At 38.4% G+C, this 21,666-nt stretch overlaps 1 protein-coding gene across 1 annotated transcript in view; it reads left to right on the plus strand.

Moving 5' to 3' along the window:
• The first annotated feature begins 705 nt into the window (after window positions 1-705).
• Window positions 706-21,666, plus strand: part of PTCHD3 (patched domain containing 3) — a 31,490-nt gene continuing 10,529 nt past the window's right edge. Inside the window, 5 exon segments of the mRNA XM_007472184.1 lie at window positions 706-1,759; window positions 2,849-2,972; window positions 18,963-19,059; window positions 19,061-19,109; window positions 21,489-21,665. Coding sequence (XP_007472246.1) covers window positions 706-1,759; window positions 2,849-2,972; window positions 18,963-19,059; window positions 19,061-19,109; window positions 21,489-21,665 — 1,501 coding nt within the window.

The raw sequence follows: 21,666 nt of genomic DNA on the forward strand, positions 1-21,666 counted from the left end.
ACACTTCCGTTAAAAGGAGGAATGGGACAGAAGGAAGTTTTAGCGTTGGCTTTTGGGTTATTTTCTTTTTTTTCACTTTTCATTCTATGCATTTACTTCTAACTTTTTACAAGGAGAATGTTATGTCTATAGTTAAAGAAGAAAAACAACTAAATTAGGTGTACCATGTTCACCAAAGCCTTACCCTGAGAACCATGCTTCTGGATGATCCCCCCAAAGGTAAAAGCTGCCACTTAGAACACATGACATATGTGTCATTTGTGTGTGTGTGTGTGTGTGTGTGTGTGTGCGCGCGCGCGCGCACGCGCGCGTGCGTGGTGGGGGGCGGGGGGGTGCCCGTGAATGCGCGTGCGCGCGCACGCGCGCGTGCGTGGTGGGGGGCGGGGGGGTGCCCGTGAACCAGCCAAATTCTGCCAATAAATTGTGAGTCCTGTAGGACAGGCACGATTCCATTCGCCTGTAAGAAGTGTTTCTTGTATTCACTGAATCCTGAGAGGCTGGGTGCAGGGACACATTTGGGGCCGGTTAGGCTACCACGTGGCCGCCAGCGAAGCTCCAGCCTCCGGGCGCGAGCAGCCCGGGCTCAAACAGACTCCCTCAGAATTTCTCCAGGAAACCGTCGGGTGGGTGGAGATGGGCGCTCCGTCTAGCAGCGCCCTTCCAATCTGCTATCCTGTTTGAGAACTTCGCCTTTCCTTCCCGGAAATGAGCCTTAATGCAGCTAAGGTTGCGCCAGAGGCGGCGCCCGGGCGGGAGGCGGGGCAGGAACCGGGGCCAGTAGCGCAGGGGCCGGAGGCGGGGCCGGGGCCGGACTCTGAGAGCCGGCCGCAGCAGCCAGCAGGGCACGGCTCCGGGCCTCTCCAGGCAGCAAAGCCAGAGCGGGAGCCGGTCTCGGCGTTGGGTCCGGGACAGGAGCTCGAGCTGGGCTGGGCGGCGGGGCAGCGCGCGGGGGCCCCGCCGGAGTCGCAGCCGCTGCCGGCGTTGGGGTCTGAGAACGGAGTGTCCGACAGGCCCCGCTGCCACACCGACTGCCTGGCAGCGCCGCTCTCCCGGGCTTTCCGGCGGCTGGGATGGGAGGTGGGCTCGCACCCCTGGATCTTCTTGCTGCTGCCCATGGTTTTAACGGCCGTCCTCGGCACTGGCCTGATCCACCTGCCCAAGGAAGAAGACCTCGAGGAGCAGTGCGCCCCGATAGGGAGCCCCGCCAAGGCTGAGCGACGCTTCGTGCAGGGACATTTCACCGCCAACGACTCCAGTCTCTTCTCCATCGCCAGGAAGAGCACCGAGGCCAATTATGCTTCCAGTCTAGTGGTCTCCAACACCAACTCGCTGCTGGAACAAGAAACCTTATCAGAAATTAGTGAAGTGGACGACGCGGTTCAGGCTTTGACTGTGACACAGGCCAGCGGAACCCAGATCCTCTGCAGTGAGGTGTACTCGAAGAACCAGGGCTACTGTGTACCCTCCAACCCACTATTGTTCGCCTGGAAAACGAACAGTGTCCTCAGCCTGAAAAACATCACCTTCCCCATCCACAGCCTAGCCGGCCAGGTCGTGTACCTGGCCAGAATCCTTGGAGGAACTGTGTTAGGCGAGAGCATGGGACTGAGCCAGTTACTCCTGGAGGCCAAAACCATGCGGCTGCAGTACTACCTGAAGACTGGCGAAGGAGAGGACGGTGAACGTAGCAAGGCGTGGCTGAGGCACTTCCTGAACCAAGTTGGCAACCTTGGAAAGAGTCTGGCCTTGAAGAAGACAGGTACCTCGCGGCTGGGGCTTTACAGGGAGGCCAGGAGAGGGCGGGAGGGATACGAAGACTTGTTGCAACCGCACTCCTTAATTACTTGATGGAGCCCTTGACTTGAAGCTGGGTGTGTTCTGCTGTATTTGGTCCTTAATCCAACTTTCTTAACATAGCGCACTGAAGAATGCCACAAAAGAATCTAAAAGTGGATATATGCATATGTATAACTGATTCACTTTGCTGTACACCTGAAACTAACACATAATTGTAAATCAACTATACTACAACAAAATTTTTTAAAAAATAAAATAAAATAAAAAAGAGAGCTAAGACCTAAAAAAAAAAAAAAAAAGCCAGAAATCTTAAATCCTTGGTAACATTTTGCTGAAAAACACAAATTGTACATCCTGAAGGTTGTTCTGTTCAGTACAGACATTGATCTTAAGGTTTAGTTTGGTTTTCTGGTCAAATTACTTTGAAATTTTTACTTTTAGTTAAAGTCTTTGCTGTTTCTGGGAGCCCCCTAAGATTTGTTTAGAGTTCAGTGGAATAAAAAAAAACAAATCTATGAGCAAAAGTTCCATGGTTTTGTTGAAAAAGAATGCTGAGCATTTTAAAAGTAAATTATAGCATAGTGCCAGGCACATACATGTTAGCTGTTCAGTAGTTGCTGGGCTGGCAAACCTAATACTCTGAACAAAACTGGTGAAAGTGAGACACCTTCTGGGAAAAGCCTTTGAATACCCAGTCCTTAATGAAATGATATTTGTGCAGTTAAAATAGTAAAAGATAACAACCTAATAAAAATTTAGAAAAAGCCAAAATGTCTATAGTTATCAATGATTTTTTTATATAAGATTCAGATTTCATATATTCAGGAGTTTTAAACTTTAGATTTTTGAAATAAACTTTGGAAAGCATGCCAGAGATTTGTGGGAAGAAGCAAATCTTTATTACCTTCTTTATTCTAAAATCATAATCCACATAGTTTGATTCTTTACTGAATTTTAATGTTTCAATCAATAAGCTATAGTGTTTCAATATCATTTGTAACACACACAATATCAGAATTAAAAGTTACTTATCTGAGTATATTTTTGTGGCAGGTGGTCTACTTTACATCACTTTCTAGACAACTGGAATTTGAGGCAACTTCTATGACAGTGATCCCCTTGTTTCACTTGGCATACCTTCTAATCATATTATTTGCAATCACATCATGCTACAGGTAAAAGACTTTTATTAGTTTTTTAAACACTAACTTTAAAAAATATTTTATTGTGGTGATATATATGTATATAATGTATATATAATATATGTAACATAAAATGTACCATTTTAAAAACCATTAAGAAAAAGGTACTTATTTATTTAATTATTTGGCTATGCCAGGTCTTAGTTGCGGCACATGGGATCTTTATTTGCAGCATGTGGGCTCTTAGTTGTGGCATGCAGGCTCTTAGTTGTGGCATGCGGGATCTAGTTTCCTGACCAGGGATCCAACCTGGGCCCCCTGCGCTGGGAGCATGGAGTCTTGACCACTGGACCACCAGGGAAGTCCCTAAAAACCATTTTTAAGTGTACAATTTAGTCGCATTAATTACATTCACACTGTTGTGCAACCATCACAGCTATCTCTTTATAAATATGTTCCATCACCCCAAACAGAAACTCTGTAACCATTAAGCTATAACTCCCCATTGTCTCCCCCAAGTCTTGGTTACTTTTTAATCTACTTTCTGTTTCCATGATTTTGCCTATTGTAGAGATTTCATGTAAGTGGAATCATACAGTATTTGTCCTTTTGTGACTGGCTTATTTCACTTAGCATAATGTTTTCAAGGTTTATCCATGTTGTAGCATGAATTCCTTTTTATGGCTGAATAATATTCCATTTTATGTATATACCACATTTTATCTACTTATCTGTTTATGGGCCCTTGGAATATTTCCATCTTCTGACTATAGTGAATAATGCTGCAATGAACGTTGGTGTACAAATCTCTGTTTGAACTTGTTTTCAATTCTTCTCAGCATATACCTAGGAGTAGAATTAGTGGGTTGTATGATAATTCTCTGGTTAGCTTTTTGAAGAACCATCAAACTATTTTTCACAGAGGCTACACAATTTTATATCCCACCAGCAATGTGTAAGTTTTCCAATTTCTCCACATCCTCACCAACACTTATTTTCTGTTTTATTGATTATGGCCATCCTTGTAGGTATAAAGTGACATCTCATTGTGGTTTTGATTTGCATTTCCCTAGTAACTAATGATGTTAAGTATCTTTTTTATGTGTTCACTGGTCATTTGTATATCTTCTTTGGAGAAATGCCTATTCAGGTCCTTTGCCCTTTTTTTTTTTTTTTTTTTTTTTTTTGTGCCACACAGCTTGCAGGATCTTAGTTTCCTGACCAGGGATTGAACTCAGGCTCTTGGCAGTGAGAGCGTGGAGTCCTAACCACTGGACTGCCAGGAAATTCCCACATTTGGCTTGCAGGACTTAGTTTCCTGACCAGGGATTGAACTCAGGCTCTTGGCAGTGAGAGCGTGGAGTCCTAACCACTGGACTGCCAGGAAATTCCCACATTTGCCTATTTTTAATGAAGTTGTTTGTCCTTTTGTTGTGTTGAGTCCTATTGTTGATGAATACTTTATATATTTTAGATATTAAATCCTTATCAAGATATATGATTTGCAAATATTTTCTCCCACTCTGTAGATTATCTCTTTACTTTCTTGATAATGTCCTTTAATGCACAAAAGTTTTAATTTTGATGAAATTCAAGTTATTTATTTTTATTTTTGCTACTTGTGTTTTGGTGTTATATCTAAGAATCCATTGACAAGTCCAAGGTCATGCACATTTACCCTATGTTTCCTTCAAGAGTTTTATGGTTTTAGCTCTGAAATGTAGGTGATTGCAATTTTTAATTCATAGTTGTATGTGATGTGGAGTAGGGGTCCAACTTAATTCTTGTACATGTGGAAATTCAGTTGTCCAAGTACCATTTGTTGAAGAGACTGCTCTTTCCCAGTTGAATGGACTTGGCATCCTTGTCAAAAATCAATGGGCTGTAGATGTATGGGTTTATTTCCAGACGCTCAGTTCTAGTCCATTGGTCTATATGTCAATCCATAGACTAGTACCACTCTGTTTTAATTATTGTAGCTTTTTTATAAGTTTTGAAATATGGAAATCTCAGATGTCCATTTTTTTTTTTCATTTTAAGGTTATTTTGGATATCCAGGGCTCCTTGTAATTCCATGTGAATTTGAGTGTTGACCTTTCCATTTCTGGAAAAAAACGCCATTGGAATTTTGATAGAGATTGTGTTGAATCTGTAGATTGCTTAGGTGAGATTGTCATTTTGACAATATTAAGTCTTCCTCCCCATGAACTAAGAATGTCTTTCCATTAATTTAGGTCTTCTTTAGTTTTCATCAATGTTTTGTAGTTTTCAGCATACACGTCTTTCACTTCTTTGGTTAAATGCATTCCTCAGTATTTCATTATTTTAAACACTAAATGGAATTACTTCTTTAAGTTCGTTTTGAGGTTGTTCATCGTGCATGGTTAGAAACCGCTGAATCCTGTGTGTTTATCTTATAACCTGCAGATTTACTGAATTTGTTTACTAACGTTAGTAGTTTTCTTGTGGAGTCTTTGGATTTTTCATATATATAATCATATAATCTGTGCAAAGAGATAGTTACAGTTCTTCCTTTCCAATTTGAATTCCTTTTATTTCGATTTCTTGTCTAATTGCTCTGGCTAGCACTTCCAGAACAATGTTGAATATCATTGGTGAAAGTGGGCATCCTTATCTTGTTCCTGATCTTAGGTGGAAAGCTTTCCATTTTTACCATTGACTATGATGTTAGCTATGCAGTTTTCATTATTGACTTTATAACTTTGAGGAACTTTCCTTCCATTCCTTGTTTTTGAGTGTTTTTATCATGAGAAGATATTGGAATTTGTCAAATGCCTTTTCTGCATCTTTTGAGATGATCATGTGGTTTTTATCCTTTGTTCCATTAGTGTGGAGTAGTATTACATTGATTGATTTTCCCATGTTGAACCACTCTTGCATTCCTGGGGTAAATCCCATATGGTCATGAGGTATAATCCTTTCAATATGCTATTGAATTGTGTTTGCTAGAATTTTGTTGAGGATTTTTGTATCTATATTTATAAGAGGTATTATCTGTAGCTTTCTTGTGATACCTTTGTGTGGAATTGATATCAATGTAATGATGGCCTCATCATATGAGTTAGGAAGTGTTCCCTTCCTTTCAGCTTTTTGGAAGGGTTTGAAAAGGATTCGTATTAATTCTTCTTTACATGTTTGGTAAAATTCACTAGTGAAGCCATCTGGTCCTGGACTTTTTTTGTTGGGAGGTTTTTGATTACTGATTCAATCCTTTTACTTGTTACATGTCTGTTGAAATGTTCTATTTCATCTTGAGTCAGTTTAGGTCTTTGTGTATTTCTAGGAATTTGTGCATTTTATCTAGGTTATCCAGTTTGTTGGCTTAAGTTGTTAATAGTGGTCTCTTATAATCCTTTACATTTCTGTAAGTTCAGTAGTAATGTCCTCACTTTCATATCTGATTTAGTTATTTGTATCCTTTTTATTTTCTCCTTTGTCACTCTAGATAAATGTTTGTCAATTTTGTTGATCTTTTTCAATAACCACTTTTGGTTTTGTTGGTTTTGTCTGTTGTTTTTCTATTCTCAATTTTATTTATCACTGTTCTAATCTTTATTATTTTCTTCCTTCTGTTAGCTTTGTGTTAGGTTTTCTCTTCTTTTTCTGGTTCCACAAGATGTCTAAATCCACAAAGTGGTTTGAGATCTTTTCTCTTTTTTAATGTAGCTATAAATTTCCCTCTGGGCACTGGTGTCACTACATCTCATAAGTTATGTTTGTTTTCATTTTCCTTATAAATTATCTGCCTAGATGTTTTATCCATTATTGAAAGTGATGTATTGAATTTGCCAACTATTACTGTAGTCTACAATTATGTTAATATTTGCTTCATATATTTTGGGTCTCTGTTTTGTGGTTAATTTATGTTTATAGTTGTTATATCTTCCTGATTAATTGGCCTTTTTATCAATATATAGTGTCCCTCTGTCTCTTTTAACAGTTTTTGAAATAAAGTCTTATTTTTGTCTGATATCAGTATAGCCACCCCTGGTCTCTTTTGGTTACTATTCATATGGAGTATCTTTTTCAGTCCTCTAACTTTCAATCTATTCATGTCTTTGGATATAAAGTGAGTCTCTTGTACACAGCACATAGTTGAATCATGCTGTTTTATCCATTCTGACAATATCTGCCTTTTGATTGGAAAGTTTAATTTATTTAGATTTAAAATAATTGCTGACAAGGAAGGACTTACTCCTGCTGTTTTGCTGTTTGTATTCTGTATATATTATAGCTTATTGTCCTTCATTTCATCCACTTATGTCTTTTTTTTTTTTTTTTTTAAGCCGCCTTCATTTCATCCACTTATTTTTTTTTTTTTTTTTTTTTTAAGCCGTGCTGCACAGCTTGTGGGATCTTTTTTTTTTTTTTAATTTTAATTTAATTTTTTTTTCTCCGCTCCGCGGCATGTGGGATCTTCCCGGACAGGGGCACGAACCCGTGTCCTCTGCATCAGCAGGTGGCCTCTCAACCACTGCGCCACCAGGGAAGCCCAGCTTGTGGGATCTTAATTCTCTGACCAGGGATTGAACCCAGGCCCAGGCAGTGAAAGCTCCAAGTCTTAACCACTGGACCAGTGAATTCCTGATTTATGCCTTCTTTTATGTTTAGTTTCTATTTTTCTAGTGAGCTGTTTTGATTCTTTTTTCATTTCCTTTTGTGATGGTTTTTAGAGACTTTCTTTGTGGTTACCATGGAGATTCATATAACATCTTAAATTTAAAATGATCTATATTAAATTAATACCTACTTAACTTTTAACTATGCTGCTTCTATACATCTCTGTCCTCCCTCCCTTATGTTGTTGTCATAAATTATATCCTTTTACATTGTATGCACTATAACATAGATTTATAGTTATTTTTATGTAATTGTCTTTTAAATTCTGTAGGAAATAATAGGTAGAGTTACAAACCAAAAATAAAATAATACTTGTTTTTGTATTTGCCCATGTATTTACCTTTACTGGAGATCTGTATTTCTTCATGACTTTGGTTACTTTTTTTTTTTTTCCTTCATTTCAATCTGAAGGAGTTCCTTCAGCATTTCTTATAAGACAGGCCTAGTGATAACAAATTCCCTCAGCTCTTCTTTATCTGTGAATGTCTTAATTTATCCTTCGTATTTGAAGGAGAGTTTTCTGGACACTGCCTTGAAGTTGATGGGTTTTTCTTTTAACACTTTCAGTATCATCCATTGTCCCTTGGCCTCCATGGTTTCTGATGAGAAATCAACCTTGATACTTATTAAATATCCTTTGTACATGATCAGTTGCTTCTTTCTTGCTGCTTCCAAGACTCTCTTTGTCTTCGTCTTTCAATAGTTTGATTATAAAGTCTCTTGGTGTGGATCATTTTGAGTTTATTCTACTTGGAATTTGTTAAGTTTCTTGGATTTGTAGCTTCATGTCTTCTATCAAATTTGTGAAGTTTTCAGTCATTATTCTTTAAATATTCTTTCTGCCTTTTTTTTCCCTCTCTTCTTTTTCAGGGACACCCATAATATGTATGTGGGTTTGCTTGTTGGAATCTAACAGGTCTGTGAGGTACTTTTCACTTCCTATTTCTTTCAGCCTCTCAGACTCAGTAATTTCGATTGACCTATCTTCACGTTCACTGGTTCTTTATTATGCCTACTAAATCTGTATTGAACATCTCTAGTGTTTTGTTTTTTATTTCAGTTGTACTTTTCAGCTCTAGAATTTTAGTTCCTTTTAAGTTTTTTTCTATCTCTTTATTTAAATGATCACTTTGTTCATACATTATTTTCCTTATATCCTTGTCAGTGCTCACCTTTAGTTCTCTAAGCTTATTTAGGACAGCATTTTATAGTATTTATCTACTAGGTCCTGTCTCTGTCTTTCCTGTCAATTAATTTTGTTCCTTTGCCTGATCAATACTTTCCTATTTATTTGTATGCCTTGGGATTTTGTTGTTGTTGTTGTTGAAAACTTGGCATTTGACTATTATAATGTGGTAACTGGAAAACAGATTTCCTACCTCCCCAGGGTTTCCTGATGTTTGTTTGCTTGTTTGTTTAATACTGTAGTAGTTGATCTTCTTAGTGACTTTCCCAGACTATTATTGCAAAGATTGTATTCCTTGTTTATGTTGTCACTGAAGTCCCGTTCCTTAGCTTGTGTTCAGCTAGTGTTTTGACAGAAATTTCCTTGCATTCCAGGAGCTCTCCCAGTCTTTTCAAAATGGTTCTGTGCCTGGACTCTCCTTCAACACTTACCCAGGGTTATGCCATGACTGGGGATTAGCCATAGGTGAAAGCTTAGTGTCTTAAGTCCTTTTTGAGCATTATATCTTGCCCTGGGTGACTTTCTAAATTCCCCAGTATGCACAGGCACTTGTGAATATTCTAAACTCCCAGAGAAATGCTCCCCAGCTTCTGCCTTAGGCAGTCTTTTGTATGTTTGGGCGGTAATCTTTTGCCCTATGCATGTGAAGTTTGTTTATTCAGTTTGTGGTGTTTCCACCTTTCTCAACCTGAGTTTTGTGTTAGACAAAACAGAGGAGTGCCTTGCATCAGTCCTTCAGGTAGTCCCTAGACAGTTTAGAACAGATATATAAAATATTACGTGAATAAGGTCTGCTCTGCTCCTTCCAGAAATAAGGACATAGTCCCACACTGGTAACATGGGCTGTTGATGCTTTAAGACTGCTGTTGCTTTAAGACTTTGCTTTAAGACTCTTGTCACTTTAAGACTATGGCCAGTTTAACACATCTGCCTCTTTAAAACTTCTATCCCACCAGAGAGGGAGGTGAAGTAGGGCATATAAACTCACTACAAACTTTCCTACTGTTTTAAAGGCCCCCTGCCCTTTTTTTTCCAGCCCTCTGTAAACTTTTGGCTGTTTTCCAGAGATCACAGAGTTGGTTCTGACAACTTCTGCTTGTTTTTCTATGTATCGGTTGGGAGACAAGAAGTGGAAAATTCTTACTCTACATTTTTCTGATGTCTAGCAGTAAACTCTTATTTTTTAAACCTAATGACTTAAAAAAAATTTTGCCCATTAGCAATAGTATGCAATCAAATGGAATAGTAAAAAGAAATTTTGACTGGTTTTGTTTGCTTTCGTATATGTTTATTACCTTACATGTTGTGCCTGTTATGATTAGTTGTGTCATTTGGAGGCAGATATGCTGATAGAGCTAAGAAACAAGTCTTTATTTCTATTATAAATTTGAACTAGTACTTTTAACTATACAAAAAAGTAAGCTCTAATTTAATTGACACGGGCATCTCCATTGTTCTGGTGTGGAGTTTACTTGGTTAAGCACTTGTTATCTAGGCATTAGGGTTAGTTTGAGCTCTTATGGCTGGAAAGCTAAAATATGAAAAATATGAGCCAAAAAAAATAGAATTTAGACGTAGAAAGAACCTCACAAATAATATTATTCTAATGATTCTCACATCAGAGTCACAGAGAGAGCCCTAAAACCACATATTCTGAGGCCCTGCCCTACTGAGTCAAGTATCTGGAGGCTAAATCTGAAAATCTGTATTTCAAAAATTTCTCCAATTTATTCTCATAAGTACATAAGTTTGGGGGAAAATGATATAATTTAACTCTCTAGTTTAAGGTGGAGAAAGATGTGAGGCTCCAATAGGTAAAGGGATGTAACCACACTGGGTGCATCTTTAGAGTCAATAAACTAATTTATAACTTTGTTATTCTGGAAAGGAAGATCACATCCCTTAGAAAATAAAGAAACAAAAAAAAGAAGGAAGGAAGAAGAAACGAGGAAGAAGGGAAGGAAGGAAGGGAGGAAGGGAGGGAGGGGGGAGGAAAGAAAGCAAAATTCAGCCTTGTTAAAGTTAGTAGGATAAATAATTTTTTAAATTAGTATGGAATCTATAAGCTACCAAGAACTAGTTTGACAAAAGTCTTCTACTGGATAGTTGGTTCTGAATATACAACGTTATGTCAGTTCTTGCTTATCTGTAGCAAGTAATTGTGAACAGTAATGCAGAAAATCTTGTATTGAAGGCAATTAGAAAATGACTTACATTTGTCTTTGAAGACATTTTATGCTTATATAACCAGCATATTGAACACACAGGACACATGAGGTGTAAACGTAAAGCAGCTTTATTTTCATCTCCCTCTGTTCCCTTTAAGTGTTGTAGGTAGAGCAAAGTTCTTCCTCTGCCCCATAAAAACTGAGGCAGGCCCTGTGACTTTCATTGTCATTCTTAGGTAAGAGTCCTCCAATCAGAATTAAAATGTCCATGTCCACGTAATAAGCAAAAAGTGGAAACTTGATTTGAAGCTGAGGTTTCCCCCTCTCTTAGCTGGAGCACACTGTATGGGAAAGCCTTTTACGGGGAAAAAAGAGCTTCCCTGCCCTCTTCTATCACTTCTTTTCTTGTTGTACTAGTTCCTGGGTTGGAACCTGCCCAAGGAGAAGAGGAAAGGGAAGAGGAAGATTCTTAAGCCATACATGCTGAGTGATGGTCTAATAGATGCTTTTTCTGGGTTTGAATATACAGCTGATTGTCCTGTGAGAGCTTTTGTAGGTTCCTTGACATCCCTCACTCCCAGTTCTCTGTTATCACTGAGAATCTTATCTCTGTTCTGGGTGGGGCCTCCTAGACAGTCCCTAAGATATCCCCATCCTGCCTGTCTCACACACTTATATATGAAAGTTATTCCTTGCCTACATGCATTTACCTCATACAGAACCATTATTCACATTTTGCGGTTCCATATTTACTGTCTTGCAGTGAAGTCATTTAAACAGTAGTAAGACTTTCTCAAAAGGTATACTCCAAATTGAACTTCATTCTATAGTAAGTACTGGTATGTTGAGCTTCCAGACTATTTCAAAATTGTCTGACATGTTGGCAATGACAAAACTTACACCAAATGTGAGATAAATTTCAGAAAAATATCCAGAGAATCTTTCCCTTCTCAAATACACTGTAAACTATTCTTTAGTCTTGATAGACATCATTATCTTTCAAGGAAGATGTGGATCCCTCACCAAGCGTATACATAGATTGTATTCTAAGTGGAATGATTTCTAATTTAGCCCTCCCCTTAAGTGAATAGAAAATTCAGAAAATTGGCCATTTTGCTGCCAGTGATGCCTAACTGCCTGAGCATTGGAATCATATGAAGAAATTTTTAGACACTTGGATTCTGCAGCTTCTCTACAAACCTATAGATCAGAATCTGCAGAGATGTGTTCCAGGACTGTAGGAATCTAAAGTTCTAAGACTCTCCTAAGTCATTCTGGTAAACTGCTTAACCAAGGTCCTTCTTGGGGACTAGAAAATCTGCAAGTGTGTTCACCAAACAGTGCTCTACATTCACATCTTCCCTCCATTGCCTATTGAACATTAAAATAAAGGTCATTTAGAAAAAGTCAACACAGCAACTAGTCAAAGTCAAGTCACTCTAGCCAATAAAATACCTCACTTCCCCATCCTCTGAAAAATTTACACCAACAAAATCCAGAAAGCTGAAAGAGGGAATGGGGATAAACATGTCACATGTAGCTTTTATCCTCATTGATCTTTCTGATTTCACGGTTCATCTGTGTTACTTTCTTATCTTAAACTCCTATAAACCAGTATTGATAATTTAAGAAGTATTTGTTATAATCAAAGTTTGTCATAACAAAGACATTTACTTTTGCTCTGGAGTGAGACTGTGTGTGTGTGTGTGTGTGTGTGTGTTTATTTTTGGGCCCTGAGTTTAACTGACAGCATCAGCAGTTTGAGAAAAAGTGAGATACGGGCACAGTGTAGGTTTTTTTTTTTTTTTTTGGTAGTAATAAGAAAGTTTAGCTATTTTAATGTGGTCCTGCCTGAATAAGGTCTTTAGTTATATTTTTGCTGTCTTGGAATCAGTAAATCCATTTGCTTAGTTGACTCTCCCAGTTTTCAAACCAAACTTAGTTTCTCTCTCCTGCTAAAAATATCTAGAGGCAGGTATCGGTCATTTGTTTTGGAGCAGTTAGCAAATGAGTAAATTAGAAAACCAGAGGCTGTTGTCAGTATTTTAAAATGTAAAGTCATGGGTGTTGGGAGGAAAAGTATTAAACCCATTCCGTAATTGCTGTGTATGTATTCCCATTTCTGTCGGTCCAACCAAGAAACAGGCATAGCTTGTGTTACTCAAAATGGAGTACGTATCACATTTTTTTGTAATTAGTAGCCACTTCTCTAGAGCCCACTTCTCCAGCAGAGGAGAGTATGAAAATCTTTTAGAAGGAGGCTTTACTTTGTTTTAATTTTTATTTTTTTAAACAGCAGGTTCTTATTAGTCATCAGTTTTACACACATTAATGTATACATGTCAGTCCCAATCTCCCAATTCATCACACCACCACCACCACCCCCGCACCGCTTTCCCCCCTTGGTGTCCGTATGTTTGTTCTCTACATTTGTGTCTCTATTTCTGCCCTGCAAACTGGATCATCTATACCATTTTTCTAGGTTCCACATATATGCGCTAATATACGGTATTTATTTTTCTTTTTCTTACTTCACTCTGTATGCCAGTCTCTAGGTCCATCCACGTCTCAACAAATGACCCAATTTCGCTCCTTTTTATGGCTGAGTAATATTCCATTGTATAGATGTGCCACATCTTCTTTATACATTCATCTGTTGATGGGCATTTAGGTTGCTTCCATGACCTGGCTATTGTAAATAGTGCTGCAATGAACATTGGGGTGCATGTGTTTTTTTGAATTGTAGTTTTCTCTGGGTATATGCCCAGTAGTGGGATTGCTGGATCATATGGTAATTCTATTTTTAGTTTTTTAAGGAACTTCCATACTGTTCTCCATAGTGGCTGTATCAGCTTACATTCCCACCAACAGTGCGAGAGGGTTCCCTTTTCTCCACACACTCTCCAGCATATGTTGTTTGTAGATTTTCTGATGATGCCCATTCTAATTGGTATGAGGTGATACCTCATTGTAGTTTTGATTTGCATTTCTGTAATGATTAGTGATGTTGGGCAGCTTTTCATGTGCCTCTTGGCCATCTGTATGTCTTCTTTGGAGAAATGTCTATTTAGGTCTTCTGCCCATTTTTGGATTGGGCGGTTTGTTTCTTTAATATCGAGCTGCATGAGCTGTTGATATATTTTGGAGATTAATCCTTTGTCAGTTGATTCGTTTGTGAATATTTTCTCCCATTCTGAGGGTTGTCTTTTTGTCTTGTTTATGGTTTCCTTTGCTGTGCAAAAGCTTTTAAGTTTCATTAGGTCCCATTTGTTTATTTTTGTTTTTACTTCCATTTCTCTAGGAGGTGGGTCAAAAAGGATCTTGCTGTGATTTATGTCATAGAGTGTTCTGCCTATGTTTTCCTCTAAGAGTTTGATAGTGTCTGGCCTTACATCTAGGTCTTTAATCCATTTTGAGCTTATTTTTGTGTGTGGTGTTAGGGAGTGATCTAATCTCATACTTTTACATGTACCTGTCCAGTTTTCCCAGCACCACTTATTGAAGAGGCTGTCCTTTCTCCACTGTACATTCCTGCCTCCTTTGTCAAAGATAAGATGACTGTATGTGAGTGGGTTTATCTCTGGGCTTTCTATCCTGTTCCATTGATCTATCTTTCTGTTTTTATGCCAGCACCATATTGTCTTGATTACTGTAGCTTTGTAGTATAGTCTGAAGTCTGAGAGCCTGATACCTCCAGCTCCGTTTTTTTCCCTCAAGATTGCTTTGGCTATTTGGGGTCTTTTGTGTCTCCATACAAAGTTTAAGATTTTTTGTTCTAGTTCTGTAAAAAATGCCATTGGTAATTTGATAGGGATTGCATTGAATCTGTAGATTGCTTTGGGTAGTTTAGTCATTTTCAGTATATTGATTCTTCCAATCCAAGAACATGGCATATCTCTCCATCTGTTTGTTTTATCTTTAATTTCTTTATCAGTTTCTTATAGTTTTCTGCATACAGGTCTTTTGTCTCCCTAGGTAGGTTTATTCCTAGGTATTTTATTCTTTTTGTTGCAATGGTAAATGGGAGTGTTTCCTTAATTTCTCTTTCAGATTTTTCATCATTAGTGTATAGGAATGCAATAGATTTCTGTGCATTAATTTTGTATCCTGCAACTTTACCAAATTCATTGATTAACTCTAGTAGTTTTCTGGTGGCATCTTTAGGATTCTCTGTGTATCGTATCATGTCATCTGCAAACAGTCACAGTTTTACTTCTTCTTTTCCAATTTGGATTCCTTTTATTTCTTTTTCTTCTCTGATTGCTGTGGCTAGGACTTTCAAAACTGTGTTGAATAGTAGTGGTGAGAGTGGACATCCTTGTCTTGCTCCTGATCTTACAGGAAATGCCTTCAGTTTTTCACCATTGAGAATGATGATTGCTGTGGCCTTTATTATGTTGAGGTAGGTTCCCTCTGTGCCAGCTTTCTGGAGAGTTTTTATCATAAATGGGTGTTGGATTTTGTCAGAAGTTTTTTCTGCATCTATTGAGATGATCATATGACTTTTCTTCTTCAATTTGTTAATATGGTGGATCACATTGATTGTTTTGCATATATCCAAGAATCCTTGCATCCCTGGGATAAATCCCACTTGATCATGGTGTATGCTCCTTTTAATGTGTTGTTGGATTCTGTTTGCTAGTATTTTGTTGAGGGTTTTTGCATGTATATTCATGAGTGATATTGGTCTGTAATTTTCTTTTTTTGTAGTATCTTTGTCTGGTTTTGGTATCAGGGTGATGGTGGCCTCATAGAATGAGTTTGGGAGTGTTCCTTCCTCTGCAATTTTTTGGAAGAGTTTGAGAAGGATGGGTGTTAGCTCTTCTCTAAATGTTTGATAGAATTCACCTGTGAAGCCATCTGGTCCTGGACTTTTGTTAGTTGGAAGGTTTTTAATCACAGTTTCAATTCGGTACACGGGCCTCTCACTGTTGTGGCCTCTCCCGTTGCGGAGCACAGGCTCCGGATGTGCAGGCTCAGCGTCCATGGCTCACGGGCCCAGCTGCTCCGTGGCATGTGGGATCTTCCTGGACCGGGGCACGAACCTGTGTCCCCTGCATCTGCAGGCGGACTCTCAACCACTGCACCACCAGTGAAGCCCCTGTTGGAAGGTTTTTAATCACAGTGTCAATTTCCTTACTTGTGATTGGTCTGTTCATATTTTCTGTTTCTTCCTGGTTCAGTCTTGGAAGCTTATACCTTTCTAAGTATTTGTCCATTTCTTCCACGTTGTCCATTTTATTGGCATAGAGTTGCTTGTAGTAGTCTCTTAGGATGCTTTGTATTTCTGCGGTGTCTGTTGTAACTTCTCCTTTTTCATTTCTAATTTTATTGATTTGAGTCCTCTCCCTCTTGATGAGTCTGGCTAATGGTTTATCAATTTTATTTATCTTCTCAAAGAACCAGCTTTTCGTTTTATTGATCCTTGCTATTGTTTTCTTTGTTTCTATTTCAGTTATTTCTGCTCTGATCTTTATGATTTCTTTCCTTCTGCTAACTTTGGGTTTTGTTTGTTCTCTCTCTAGTTCCTTTATGTGTAACGTTAGATTATTTATTTGAGATTTTTCTTATTTCTTGAGGTAGGCTTGTATAGGTATAAACTTCCCTCTTAGAACTGCTTTTGCTGTATCCCATAGCTTTTGGATTGTCATGTTTTCATTGTCATTTGTGTCTAGGTATTTTTTGATTTCCTCTTTGATTTCTTCAGTGATCTCTTGGTTATTTAGTAACATAGTGTTTAGCCTCCATGCGTTTGTGTTTTTTACTTTTTTCCCCTGTAATTCATTTCTAATCTCATAGCATTGTGGTCAGAAAAGATGCTTGATATGATTTCAATTTTCTTAAATTTACTGAGGCTTGATTTGTGACCCAAGATGTGATCTATTCTGGAGAATGTTCCGTGCACACTTGAGAAAAAAGTGTAATCTGATGTTTTTGGATGGAATGTCCTGTAAATATCAATTAAATCTATCTGGTCTGTTGTGTCATTTAAAGCTTGTGTTTCCTTATTAATTTTCATTTTGGATGATCTGTCCATTGGTGTAAGTGAGGTGTTAAAGTCCCCCACTATTATTGTGTTAGTGTCGATATCTTCTTTTAGAGCTGTTAACAGGTGCCTTATGCATTGAGGTGCTCCTGTGTTGGGTGCATATATATTTATAATTGTTATGTCTTCTTCTTGGATTGATCCCTTGATCATTATGTAGTGTCCTTCCTTGTCTCTTGTAACAGTCTTTATTTTAAAGTCTCTTTTATCTGATATGCATATTGCTACTCCAGCTTTCTTTTGATTTCCATTTGCGTGGAATATCTTTTTCCATCCCCTCACTTTCAGTCTGTATGTGTCCCTAGGTCTGAAGTGGGTCTCTTGTCGACAGCATGTATATGGGTCTTGATTTTGTATCCATTCAGCCAGTCTATGTCTTTTGGTTGGAACATTTAATCCATTGACGTTTAAGGTAATTATCGATATGTGTGCTCCTATGACCATTTTCTTAATTGTTTTGGGTTTGTTTTTGTAGGTCCCTTTCTTCTTTTGTGTTTCCCACTTAGAGAAGTTCCTTTAGCATTTGTTGTAGAGCTGGTTTGGTGGTGCTGAATTCTCTTAGCTTTTGCTTGTCCGTAAAGCTTTGATTTCTCCATTGAATCTGAATGAGATCCTTGCTGGGTACAGTCATCTTGGCTGTAGGTTCTTCCCTTTCATCACTTTAAGTATATCATGCCACTCCATTCTGGCTTGTAGAGTTTCTGCTGAGAAATCAGCTGTTAACCTCATGGGAGTTCCCTTGTATGTTATTTGTCATTTTTCCCTTGCTGCTTTCAATAATTTTTCTTTGTCTTTAATTTTTGCCAATTTGATTACTATGGGTCTCGCAGTGTTTCTCCTTGGGTTTATCCTGAATGGGACTTGCTGCACTTCCTGGACTTGGGTGGCTATTTCATTTCCCATGTTAGGGAAGTTTTCGACTATAATCTCTTCAAATATTTTCTTGAGTCCTTTCTCTATCTCTTCTCCTTCTGGGACCCCTATAATGCGAATGTTGTTGTGTTTAATGTTGTCCCAGAGGTCTCTTAGGCTGTCTTCATTTCTTTTCATTCTTTTTTCTTTTTTCTAATCCTCAGCAGTGAATTCCACCATTCTGTCTTCCAGGTCACTTATCCGTTCTTCTGCCTCAGTTATTCTGCTATTGATTCCTTCTGGTGTAGTTTTCATTTCAGTTATTGTATTGTTCATCTCTCTTTGTTTGTTCTTTAATTCTTCTAGGTCTTTGTTAAACATTTCTTGTATCTTCTCGATCTTTGCCTCCATTGTTTTTCCAAGGTCCTGGATCATCTTCACCATCATTATTCTGAATTCTTTTTCTGGAAGGTTGCCTACCTCCACTTCATTTAGTTGTTTTTCTGGGGTTTTATCTTGTTCCTTCATCTGGTACATAGCCCTCTGCCTTTTCATCTTGTCTATCTTTCTGTGAATGTGGTTTTTGTTCCACAGGCTGCAGGACTGTAGTTCTTTTTGCTTCTAGAAGGAGGCTTTCATACTTTTTGTTAGCCAGATACATATTGAACCAGCTTTGAAATACAGGAGCTATTTAGGATCGTGTTTAGTGCTAACTGGAGTCACAGGTGGGTGAGATGACAACTGGATATAGGTACTTCCATTTGCTGTTGTGTTCCATTCACACTCCTTTGAAGATCAGAGTGGAATTAACCATCTGCAGTGTTTTAGTGTATCTTTGTGGTCCTGAAATGCCAGTCAGTGGATTTGTGCTTGGCTAGAGGTGTAAGAATCAACCAGTATAGTTTGGTAAAAGTACAGATTCCCAGCTTTTCTGTCTCCAACCTCCCTATTTTTTTTCAGTTGGTCTGGGCTAGTGCCTGGAAATTAAAGTTCTCCAGCAGACAGGTATGAGAATTATTGCCCAGGAGGGCTCTGTATAGGTGTCCAATTCAAAAATGTTATGAATTGCTGGAATTTCAGTATGGAAGCTACCACTACAAGTTCCATGATTTTTCCTTCCAAATTTACAGGTGTGACTGTATACGAAACAAAATGTGGGTTGCAGCCTTTGGAGTGATTTCTGCTGCCTTGGCAGTGGTGAGTGGCTTTGGCCTGATGTTGTATATTGGGGGTGCCATTTGTGATCATAGTTGCAAATTCACCATTTCTTATTCTAGGTGAGTAAAACAAAACGTGAGGCTGCACATTGTCTATGTGGGGGTGTGAGGTGGATAATGGAAGGGGATTGTGTTAAATTAAGCAGAATAATTATATTTAGGTGGCTCTACAGATCCAAAACGGGGTATCAGGAAAGAAGAAAATCAGATGAAATTCTGTGTCTTTAGAGTTAGAAAAATCTAGTACCCCAAATGGAAAAACACAGACCAGGGACATGAACAGGCAGTTCACACACACACACACACACACACACACCCCAAACACACAAAATCCAAAATACTAGTCACTGAAAATATAAGAAAAAATATTTGACCTTTCAGTAAATCAAGGGATGCAAGTTAAAACAAAAGTGAGACACCTTTGTTTTCTTTTCTTATTAATGAATATTAGCAAGATTAAAGGTTTGGGGAATGTTCTATGCAAATGAACACTCATATTCTGCTGGGGGAAGTTTGTAAATTGGTGCACTTTTAAAATACAACTTTGCAACAGATCAAAAGAGTTAAAAATTTAAAAGGGAGTACCTTTGACCTGCCAACTCGACTTCTAGGAGTTTGTCCTAATTATTGGACAAGTGCTCACAAAGTAGAACGTGTATGTCATTTCAGTGTGATTTAGAATTAGGAAAAAACAAGAGCAACCTAATCCCATATCGACATGGGATTGGTCCACTCAAACATAGCATATTAAAGTTTTGGAATCCTTTTCACTCTTTAAAAAGAGGTAGATATAAAGTGTTAAATGAAAAATGCTGGCTATGAAACAAGATGTTTAAAATAGAGATACAAATATATGTGTATTTTTGTATAGAGCAAATTCCGGATGGCTATACTTAAAATATTAGCAAGGATTATCCCTGAAGGGTGGAATTACAGTTATTTAAATTTTTTCTTTGCATTTTCCTGTACTTTCAGGATTTATTTTACAATAAGCATGAGAAGATAAATATGTTTATATTTTGGAAAGTAAGCAACTTGGAAGAAATAATATTTGATTTCTTAGGGGAGACAGTGGAGGAAACCTTCCTAGTACACGCTTAAGCTCTCGGTGTTCCCACAGTCATAAATAACTATAGTTAAAGTGTATGCAACCGATTTAATATAAAGCGTCTTCGTACTGTGTATATTCATAGAAGTATGAGTGTAGGGGTGTGTGTGTGTATGAGTGTGTGTGTGGGGGGGTTGTGATTTCAGTAACTCAAGAAATATACGAGGACAATTTTTGAACAAGGTTCTATAAAGAAAAAACTGGTTTTTAAATACCTAATAAATATCAGTGAGTTTATTCGTCATCCTTAGTACCTCTGATTCTTCCCTTTTGTTCAGCTGAATACAACTGAAATCCACAAAGCTGGCAGCAGGGGGAGTGTCGGGATGCAGTTTATGACACGCTACGTAAACTTGTGTCAGTGTAGGCCCTCCTACCGCATGTTAGTTCCAAGTACTGATTTTGTATCAATATACACAGAAACAGAGGTGTACATGAATGAGAGCAGTAGAAAGCTTGAGGCAGATGAAATTTGTCTGCAACATGCTCATGCTGTCCTTTGTAATCCCATTTCTTCTCTATGGTCCTCCTCTCCTAGCCTTCATTGATGGTTTCAAAGTCCTCAGATGTTCTCCTGTCCTCTTTATTCCAAACCAATCAGGAAACGTCATTGTGGAAAAGACTGATTACCTTAGTAGGCATTTAATGCGTAAAGGATTCTTAATATTTACTTTGGTGCATATTTCTGATCTCAAGAGAGCCTGCCTTTTATTGTGATAATGCCTCAACCTGGGCAAGTGAAGTTTGAATGATAGCCTTCTGGGTATCAAAAACAGACTAGCAGTAAAACTGCATTTGTGTGTGTGTGTGTGTGTGTGTGTGTCTGTAAACTATGGGGTGCCTCTACAATCAGCACATTGATAGCTAGATGCTAACTGTAGAACAGATAAATCCAGCTCATATTTTAAGCAACAGTATGTTGGCTCAACATTAGTGCATTAGAATAAAATGGTTTCTGGGAGAAAATGGTCTCTCAAGTATTCTAATGGAGTCAAGGATACATTGCTAATCCCACTTCACCTAACACCCAGCAGCCAGGTTTCCTGACTCATCATTAAAACACCCTGAATGATGACTAGGAGCAGAGTATACTGTGCTCTGTGCAAATAGGAGTACGTGCAAAGCACAGAGCTACTACAGAGCAAGGAGTGATAAGTTCTGTTGTGGATTCAGAGGCAACCAGAGAAAGCATCACAGAAAGTAGCATCAAAACACAGATTGAGGAAGATAAATAAGACCTTAAGAGATGGACAAAGAAATGGTGTGAACTGATCTGTTTAATGTTTAATGGATGTTCATATGTATGAAGATTCTGTTTCTTTTTTTAACAGGCGTTGGGGTCGATGACATGCTTATCATGATTTCTGCCTGGCAGAAGACCAACCTCATGGATAGCATAAAAGAACGGATGTCCAATGTCTATTCAAAAGTGGCAGTGTCCATTACAGTCACCACCATCACCAACATCCTGGCCTTCTCTACAGGAATTATAACCTCTTTCAGGTCCGC

Source organism: Lipotes vexillifer, unplaced genomic scaffold (assembly GCF_000442215.2).
Source record: "Lipotes vexillifer unplaced genomic scaffold, Lipotes_vexillifer_v1.1 scaffold439, whole genome shotgun sequence".
NCBI classification, from domain to species: domain Eukaryota; kingdom Metazoa; phylum Chordata; class Mammalia; order Artiodactyla; family Lipotidae; genus Lipotes; species Lipotes vexillifer.